Genomic DNA, 10199 nt, shown 5'->3' with positions numbered 1-10199 from the left:
GTATGGCTGGGCATCGAGGTGTGGGGGTGAGACAGAGCTTTGGCAGAGTTGGCTTTGTTGCCTTTCAGTTTTGAGTATTTTTACCTATTGATTAAGGCCTTGCTCCTGAAATGACATGTGAAGGCACTGCAAGGATGCCCTTGGACCCACACCTGAGCAGTGATCATGTTAGGCCCCAGATCATGGGTCTCAGGCAGCACCAGTGTGGGTCAACTGAGCCTGGCATGGGTCACACTGAGCCTGGCGTGGGTCATGCTCAGCCTGGCTCTGGGAACTGGCTGCTCAAGAGGACATCCAGCAGCAATGTCCTGGGGCACAGCAGTTTTACCGCCCTAAGAAATTAAGAAATAAGCTTTTATTGTTGTTTAAATGTTGTCGTCATCTCTGAATTTTGTAGCCACGATTACCCAGTGTGACTAATTTCATTCTTCCCTAAACCCATTAGTTCCAAAGATCTCATTAGGCAAGCAGACATTTACTTGCCTCCCCTTACATGGCCTTTACCATAGCACATTTGGTGCTTATAAAAGTTGGGATGAGGAAATGTGCTGGATAATACCTCCTGCAAAACAGATGGCACAACATCACTGTGCATACGGGGCTCCAAGTTATCTAGAACAACATAACTAGTGATGCTGCAGCCTTTCAGTCTAAATAGTCCATTTAATGGGTAATATTCTATTTAAGATAGTTCTCAAAATAATAGATCAATAATCATATACCTAATAAAATCCAATAACAAATCAAAGCTGCCAGTTAAATAATTCATTAGCTTACATCACCATGTACCATCACAACAGAGTTTCTCTTGAGCCTGGTAAGACATTTCAATTGGAAGTGGTTTTGAAGTTCTTTTCAAACCCAAAAAGAAAAGCTTCATTCTAACTACCCGGGGAATTTAAAAAGTTCACAATTTTGAGCTTTAGTCTCAAAAGAATAATCTCCATTCAGGCTGAGAATTTAGCTCATTTGATGTTGAATCATTTATTGCATTTCAAGTTGAGGTTTTTGGATGGGACAAAGATGAACGAGTACCAGGAGTTAAGAAACAGATGAAGATTTTGTTTGGTCTTTTTTCTTTTTTTCTCTCTTTTTTTGTGATGCCCACTTTTGTGACATAAATAATAATGAAGCTTGCAAAGTCTTGGAGCTTCTCTCCAGTTGACATGGGTTTTCCTTTACCTCTAATTAAAACCTGGAACAATAGTTTCCCACTTAGTATTATACAGAGTAACGTTCTTGTAAGATCAATATTTTCAGATGTTGGATGATAAAACTCACTCTGAGATCAACACTTTCTGTGCTGAATTAATCAAGAGAAAAGCAAATGAAGGTACTTCTGTAGCAGAAATCATAAACCTTGAAAATGAGAAGGACTCTTCTGCCACCAAGTCACTTTCGTGGGTGTATCTAAGGACATGAAATGCCAACATACAAGAAAAAGGCTGTTCCTGTCTCCTGTCAGGCACTGGTGGTACAGGTAGTATGTGCCTTTTACTTTTGAGAGTAAAAAGGCTTACACTGCCCAATAAAGAAAATAAAATCAATGGCATCAAGAAACACCTAATCTGAAGTATATATATATACAAGTATATGTATGTACATGTATTACCTGTCTTTGCTAGTTTTTTCTAGTAGCTGTAAATTTGACTCAGTGCTGAGTGCCTGATTAAATAGAACACAGAATAAATTACTGCTTTTTTTATTAGAAAGGTGTTAATGCAGTGCAGGGAACTTGAGAAAGGCCTGAGGGTGAAACTATCTTCTAATGTGGGGATGGAGGTTGGCCTGGGTGAAGCACAGCCCTTCCTCACTGCCCTGAGATGGCAGGACAGCACCGGGCATGGCTGTGTCTGTGGAAAGGACACAGGGAAGGAAAACCAGGGACTTGGTTTAGTCCTACCTAGACTTATTTATTTGAAGATTCAAACCTGTCACCTGATCTGACTGACTCTCCTTGTCCTCCTGGGAAGAAAAATGTTGGTACAATTTCATTCCTGAAGAGCTCTTCAATCCCTGTCTGAGAAAATAATTAGGAGAGAAAGCCCAGTTGGAGAGGTCTCTGGTGCATTACATGGGTGCCATTATGGGATGCAAATGAGGTGGCAGAACTCCATTCAGGGGTTGCACCAACTCCAAGCAAGGATTTGGTTTGTGTCGCTACTGGTTCTCTAATGGGAGCACAACAAGCAACAAAACCCCACTGCTAATTGCTGAGGGCAGAGTCTCTGAGATCCAGGTTAATTCAGTGAGTCACAGAAAACAGCTTGGCAAAAAATAACATTTATCTGGCAGCTGTTTGTGAATGTGGCCAGAATAACCCTCAGCCTGCAGCACCACATGAAGCTGCAGGTAGAATCTTAGTGACTTCTCTGCTGCTGTTTGAAAACTGACCTTTTATGTGACTTGCTCTTAGTAATTGTTTTAAACCTAAAAATCAGAATTATGGTCTAATTCTGTAAGTTTCTACTTGTCACTGAAATCAGGGGAAATGATTTCTAAAGCAAGAAGTGCTCACATGTGATGGGAACTGGACGCATTTATTCCCAGGCAAGGACCACAGTGCCCAGGAAGGGGCAATGGGTGCAGGCCAATCATGTTACCATTTCTTGAATTCCCTGTGCTATCCTAAGGAAATCCTGCACATTTTTTTGCATCTGAACCAGAGCTTACAATACTTGTGAGATGAGTCTTATGTTTGCCAAATTCCTGAAGATGCCCTGATGAAATGCCATTTACAGGGCTGTGGTTTTGCCAGCTGTGACTCGCAGACCTGCTGGGGGGTTTATCCAAACACCACCCTGTTCCTGACAGGTGTCTTCATCCCCACACCAGTCTGTGTACACAAAATGGCTTCATGGAAGTGCCTGGTTTGGCAGGGCAGTAGCTTGTTTTCAAATGCAGCATCCCAGTAAAAGATGGGTTACAAAAGACTTCACCAATATGGGTAACTGCTCATACATTTCATCCCATGGAACTCAGGGATACTTTATTACTTAGGGTGAAACCTGGTTACACTGACATTCATGGCCTTTTGAATGCTTTTTGAAATTTTTGAAGGTTTTTTTGAAGTTCAAGGTCTTTTTGCAGTTCTCCCAGAACAAGTCAGGCAAAGACACAGAGAAGATGAAGGAATCCCCTCTATGTTTAAGTAGTCAAATGTGCAACCAACTGTAAACGGCAGAGGCGCCTCCCAGGAAATGAAAGCATTCCCTGCACCACGGCCTGGCTCCCTGCTCCAGAGAAGCTGCCTGCAAGGATGAACTTTGCCTCCCCATTCTCCTCCTCACAGGGACCTCTCCACTTGTAATCATTAATGAACCATCCCTGTAATGGAGGAGTGACTGTACAGTCTGGATATCACTCAGAGCTGCCTTGGGAAACCAGAAGCTGCTGAAAATGTCGAGCAGGTATCACAAAGCAGCGGCCGATGGCAACTTGGACCTCTTGAAAGAAGCCACTAGGAAAGACCTCAACACTTCAGACGAAGATGGGATGACACCCACCCTTCTGGCAGCTTACCATGGGTATCTGGAGGCTCTGGAAATCATATGCCGGAGGGGGTAAGTCAACCGGCCTCCACTGCTTAAAGCTTGTGGCTCAAAACTGTAATGAGTGCTCGTGTTTCTAATGCCCCAATGAGCTCAGACCCTGAAAAATCAGGCTGAAAATCACAGTAATTTCTTTCAATGCATTGCCAAGAATTGTTCCTTCATTTACAGTGGTTTAGGTCCAAAGCCTGTGAGGGGTGGTCTGTCGGTGAAGTCACATCAGCATCAGTGGGACCACATTGTGTATGGAGCCTGCAGGGAGTGGGACCTGGGTGGGACCTTGACTCACTGTAGTGGAGGAGAAGGTGGTCTTTTGATGATGTCTTTGAGACAGGCCTTACAGAGAAATGCATTGTTTGAAACATTTTGAGCAAAAAAGATCTCCCATTTGCTTCCAAAGTGCAGTCAGTAGACACTTGTGAAGATTTAATGCTGTCCAGAGGCAAGTCACAACTGAGAGTTTTGAAACAGTAACATCTAAGATGGCTATTTCTCTGCTTTTTGTAGTATTAACAACTGCCATTGTGCTAAAGCTGAAAACACTATTTTTTCAGAGGCTGTGATAGGATCCTTGTAAACCAGAAAAAAAAAAAAGAAAAGAAAAAAAGAAAGAAGGTTTTCTACAGGTTTATTTTCTGATAGTAATATTGCTGTATCACTTAAATGTCCTACATGATTGAAATGTCCTACTGAAATGGTAGTTACCTCCCCACCATCCGTATTCTCTTTCTCTGAGCCCACCTTTTAAGCTGTGATTCTATATTAATATCTAATAAAAGAAAATATGCTCTTGTGTAGAGATACAATTAATGAAATGTTCTTTCTGGGCTGAGATGAAGATTAAGTTGACCTGTATTTCCATTGATAATAGTTTAAAGAAAATTGGAGGGAAAAGTTGAATGACTGTTTGGAGGTATTTGAGTTTTATTAAAAATGAAGTTGAAAAAAATGTTTTTTCCTAGATTTGCTTTCTAGCTCACTGAGCTCAGGTGTGGCTGTAGTATCACAATAAAAAAGACCTTTGGACTGTGTGGTTATTGCTGTGTCCTCAGGAGAAGCAAAAATAGATTGACAGTTTTTCAACTTCTATAATTAAGGCAGCTCCAGGGAAATACCTAGTCAATAAGGTTTGTCCCTGAACACATACAAGACTAGCTAAGGAATATATAAGAAAAATAATTTCTAACTCTTTTTCTCGGTAAAGGAGCACTTTGGGACAGTTTTACACTCAAAATCTTCAAATATATGCATTCACCTCTACTTTAATCTAAGATTTTTTGGCATGATCAGTGTTTTCTTGAGAGAAGCTGAATTTTGGAAGACTTACAATCTGTTCTCCAGTCAGTTAATGTTTTCTTGTGAGAAAGTATTTTAATTATTTTTAACAAATTCGTCATTTCCTTGAAGAGGTTTTCTGACAAAGGCTCTGAGGTACAGGGTGGGTTTCTTTAGAGTGGTTGCAGATTTTAGGACTCTCAAGCTTGCAACACATTCAGCCCTTGGAAAGTGTGGCAATACTAACAATAAACCCCTTTCATCTTGAAATACTTTGTCTTCTCAGGCATCAGGAGACATTTTCTCTACTTGTCTTGCAGGTACATGAATAAAAGCAAGACCACGTAGCAGAATCTGCTCTCTTTTGAGTGAGCCTTTTTCTTGGGAAAGCAGGGAAAGGAGGAGCATCAGAACCCAAAGTAGATGTCAAATCTTATCCAAAGTCCCACTGAGCTGGGAACAGCCATTCTAGTTTGTCAGTTGTTTGAGACTCAAAGGTGGCAGGTTCCACGGGGAAAAGAGGCCACAAAGAGCTATGAAGGGACCTGGGGGAGGCCGGATGACCCAGCGCTTCCAAGGCTCAGGATAATGCAGGCTGTTTGCTAATGTGGGAATTCAGGAATCCGGCATGTTTGGCCACAGTCAGGCAGTTCCCCAGGGCAGAGCCACAAAAGCAGAAATATGTACACATGGTTTGCATATGTCTGAGTGGAGAAACTTTGATCCTCGGCTGCCACCTCCTTGCGGCAGCGCCTGCGCTCCCGCGGCCACTCTCACCCGCTGTTCCACGGGGAACCCTGACCTTGCTCCTGCCTGGGGCACTTCAGGCTGAAGGATATGTTCAGATTTGGCCCTCAACAAAGCTGGTAGTGCTTTTCTTCAGGGAGACTCAAAGCCAGAGATCAGGGCCTGAAGGACACGTTGCGACAGGACATGCCACTTCTTTCACAGTACAGCTGCCGTGGCACCAACCTCCAAGGCTTGAAATGCTTGAATTCCCAAGAGTAGAAATTCTCCTTGTAAATTTGGTCCCTGGCTCTGAAGTTGTTAAAGATTTTGGGCTGCTGTGGCTGCCTCGGTTGTTGGTCACAAGAGGCCACAAGCTCTGTTCTGAACATTGCTAGTGTTGATCCTGCCAAATGTGTACCGAAATATTCAAGCTGACTCTTGTCTGCAGGCAGCAGTTCAGTGTGAAGTCAGTGCAAGAGTTAAAAATAAAGCAATACTTTTCACTGGTTTTAAATTCAATTGAAAAATGTGGCATTTTATTTTCAAATGAGCTTCTGCTTTTCAAACCCCCATGAGCAAAAGCAGCTAAAGGAGAACAAAAGAGATAAAGAAAAACAATGGCATCTGTCTGGGTTTAAACTAATAGCAATGGAGACAAATGTGTAATCAGGTCTTTACTCTTAGTCATTTACCTATTACTTACCCCAAAACTTACTGCATGTACTCATTAAATATGTATCACTGTGGTCAGTGAGGAAACCTCCTAATATTGTCCCTGCATTTCACATGCAAAACAGAAGAGTCACCAAAACCCCTTTAAAATATTCCATGCAAAAGCTATTGAAACAGTTTTGCCAATAATTCCAATGAGAGTAAGTCAAAGTCAAAGCCTGAGCCCACTTTGAGCTGCCAGACCCCGGGATGACAAAGGAAATGCCCTGGCTCTGTTATGGGGGATGTATGAGCAGTCACACCCAGCCCTGTGAGCTCCTTTAATTCCCAGACAGGCAGCATTCAGAGCTTGTGCCACACACGCAGCTCAGGGCTTGTGTAAGTGGGTGCAGCCCCGTTCCAGTGGCTGGAGCCAAGCTGACCCATTGTCACTGGGCTGTTTTCCTCAGAGCAGAGCAGAGCTGAATGTTTGGTGTCTGTTCAATCCCACTGCAGTGCTGTGTGTGGGAACACCCAGCTCACTGTGTGCTGTTTTCCTTCTCAGAGGAGACCCGGACAAGTGTGACATCTGGGGGAACACGCCTCTCCACCACGCTGCCTGCAATGGCCACCTCCACTGTGTCTCTTTTTTGATCAACTTTGGTGCCAACATCTTTGCTCTGGACAATGACCTCCGCACTCCCCTGGAGGTGGCTGCCAGCAGGGACCGCAAGGAGTGCGTCCAGATCCTGGACAAAGCCGCCATCGAGCAGATCATGATGAACCCCAAGAAGGCTGAGAAACAAAAAGCACAGGCCCAGAGGAACGTTGAGAAACAAATCAAGGAGTGTGAGAAGCGCCAAGAGAAACACCAGCATGAGATGAATCGGAATTATATGAAAGAAAAGGCTGGCACAGTGACTTCTTCCAGAGGAACGCACTCCAGAGTAAAGCTGCCCGGTCTATTTGCTTCGAATACCACAGGTACTTTTTCCAAAAACCTGAAAGATACCTTGAAACTGAAGGCAAAAAAGATAGCTGGCAGCACAAGAAGCCAGGAAACACAAAGAAATGACCAAGAGGATGATACAGGTCAGAGAAATGTGATGCATTTGTTTGATGAGAAAGAGGAGGAGGAGATACTGAACGACCCTGATGAGAAAAACGTTGCTGATAGTGACAGTCAGCTCTCCATTTTTCAGCGGCCGGGTCTCGGCAAGATTGTGTTTGGAAGGAATTTGGCTGCAGATGTAAATCCTGGAACTGTGTCTTCCGAGAAAGAAGGTGTCAGCTTTACAATGTCCAGGGAGCTCTTTCAGTATGAAAATGCTGAGAATGGCAGGGAAGGTGATGCTGAAAATGGTGCTGATATCCCTTGGAATGAGGAAGAAGTCATTTGGGATGACGAGGAAGCAGAGAACACACCCCTTGAAGTGTTTCTGGCATCACAGATGCTGGATGAGTTTCTTCCAGTCTTCATGAGGGAAAAAATTGATTTAGATGCCCTGATGCTATGTTCAGATGAAGATCTACAGAGCATTCAGATGGAGCTTGGGCCAAGAAAGAAAGTCCTGAATGCTGTGAATAAAAGAAAACAGGCACTCAAGAACCCTGGAAAAACTGTAGATACTTGCTTATAAATTATCACCCCTGTTGCTGTAACCTGCACACTGATTCTCTTTACAAAGAGTATGCAATTCCTTTCAGATGTCTGCTAAAGCAAAGGGCAGAGAGGTTACCAATTGCTTTAGAAAGTACAGGAGGGACAAAGATTTTTCTCTCTGCATAGATGGCTGTGGTGAACAGGATATTAATTAAGCACATTCTGTCAAAAAGAAAGAATGTGAAGGCAAAAACCCAAAAAGCTTTTTCTCCCTGAACTGTTTATGAGGTTTGGATTTCTTTTGGTCCAGATAATTTAAAATATCAATGAAGGCAAGCCATGCTACATTCCTTTATAAAGCCCTTCCTTTTTTCTCCAAAACCACAATGCAAAGACCATTCTCAGAGCTTGAGAGCTTTGAGTTTTCTCCATTCACTTCTGTTCTGATCACTACAAACCACTCTTCCTAGTACTGATGATATGTTAGAAATAGCATCTGAACCTTGATTTCAGCTGTGGTTTATTGACAGTAATCACCTCTGAATGAATGTAAATAAGATTAATTTGCAGCAAGTTTCATATTTTTGACTAGTAAAGTTTTTACTACTGTACTGATAATAATTTAAAAATACATGAAGTATCTTGCAAAGAGATGTTCAGTCTGGGTTGTATTTTCTTTTCTCATCTCATTAGGCTGGATCCAATTGCCACAACTCATCACATCCTAAATGTCATCAAGACTGCAATACTTTTAACTACAAGAAGCTGAGGTTTAATTATCAACATTTTGGATCTGTTTTGGTGTATCCTCAGCTTGGCTCCTATAGGCTGCATTTACCATGCGAAGTCCCAGAAATGAGGATTCATATCACACACCGTTTCTTGTGGGTTGTTGTCAGACTTAGCCTGAGAACTGTGTATAACACACACAGAGCTCATGAAAAGAAAATGAGACTGTGCTGCTGTGGAAGCTCCTGTTCTTCACCATCTGTCTGCAGGCATTCACAGCAGGGTTCCCCTCATCTCTCTCTCAGACGTGTTCTTTTTGGAAGCCAGCACTAGCAGATATAAATTAATCACTCCTGTTCAGTTTTGTGACTCTCATAAGGCATTTGTGGCAGCTCTGGCTAAGATCACATTTACTGAGAAAGCAGTCACTGCAACAACTTTAATACTTTTCTTGTCTTAAGAAAACCCCCAAAAAACACTAAAACCAGAAAAGTAACAGACAACAAAATGAAGATGAAGAAAAATGGTAGTGTCTATTTATTTTTAATATAAATGCAAGTTACACAATTTCTTGATCCTCTAATTTGTAAGAGAAGGAAACATGGAAACTGATGCTATTCTTTCCCCTCAAAAAACTTAAGGATGGCATTCAAGCAATTCCCATTATAACTGAACCGATTCCTCTTCATGACATCAGAGGTACAACACTGAACCAGGCTCCCAGAACCTCCCATTGCCAATGAAAGCTGAGAACACTGTGGGTTTTCAGAACCAGCTCTTTGGACTGGCTCAATCTACTTTTTAAAGTGCATAGTCTGTAGCAGAGTACGTGTGAAAATAAACTTCTTCCCAAACATGGTGTTTCACTTCAAATTACAGATCTTGTGTTACATGGGCACAGGACTGGGGGAATGTTGTCATAAATAGTACATTTCCATACAGTTCCTGAATAATGCAACATTGATGGCTTCCATGTTTGCCTCACGCTAGTGGAGTTCTCCATCACTGAAGTAACAAAACTAAGTCAGCACACACACTTCTGAACACTTCAGAAATTACAAAAAGGAAACAAGACATAAAAATAGAAGGGTAATTTTGCTACAATTAAAATGCAAAAGCTTACAGAGAAATTTCTGTTGTTCTTTCTGATGTAATAAACAGGATCAATGGAGTTCAACTTCTATCCACACGAACACATCCTTTGTCGCTATTTCCTTACTGGTCTGGTACCCTTTCTTTGCTACCTCTGCAAATTACAAACTGCCACTTACTACTTTTTTCCAACTAGCTTACACCAGGCTTATAATTGGGAGTATTATTTACATCACACCTGCACTGTACTCATTAGCCTCTTCTGTACTTACCTATGCACCACCAAGGGCTTTAATGCCACCTGCTTCTGACCCTCCTTCCTGTTGCTCCACTCTATTCTACTGGCATTGTTTCATCTAACTCTTCCACAGCATGAAGAAACACTTAATAGCCTGCATGAAATAATATGCAAATAGAAATAAAATTTTGCAAGGCACAGCTCTAGCCTGAGACAGGAATTTGTTTCCAGGGCAATAGCTATTTTTCAGCAGATGCTCGATCTTTTGCAAGGCAGTTGCATAACAACACAAAACTGGAACTCTTCCTTATGTCACAGGGTTCCTCTGCCA

At 42.2% G+C, this 10199-nt stretch overlaps 1 protein-coding gene across 1 annotated transcript; it reads left to right on the top strand.

Moving 5' to 3' along the window:
- The first annotated feature begins 3267 nt into the window (after positions 1-3267).
- ANKS4B (ankyrin repeat and sterile alpha motif domain containing 4B) lies at positions 3268-9390 on the top strand. The gene is made up of 2 exons (XM_051781508.1): positions 3268-3563; positions 6772-9390. Exons 1-2 carry the CDS (start codon positions 3400-3402, stop codon positions 7844-7846), a joined length of 1239 nt encoding a protein of 412 aa, XP_051637468.1. The 5' UTR covers positions 3268-3399; the 3' UTR covers positions 7847-9390.
- The last annotated feature ends 809 nt before the right edge of the window (positions 9391-10199 follow it).

This window comes from Manacus candei, unplaced genomic scaffold, assembly GCF_025592945.1.
Source record: "Manacus candei isolate 608988 ecotype Guabito, Panama unplaced genomic scaffold, ASM2559294v1 h1tg000002l, whole genome shotgun sequence".
Taxonomy (NCBI): domain Eukaryota; kingdom Metazoa; phylum Chordata; class Aves; order Passeriformes; family Pipridae; genus Manacus; species Manacus candei.
Note: the sequence above shows the minus strand (reverse complement) of the source record. Positions and strands in the feature narration are given on the sequence as shown.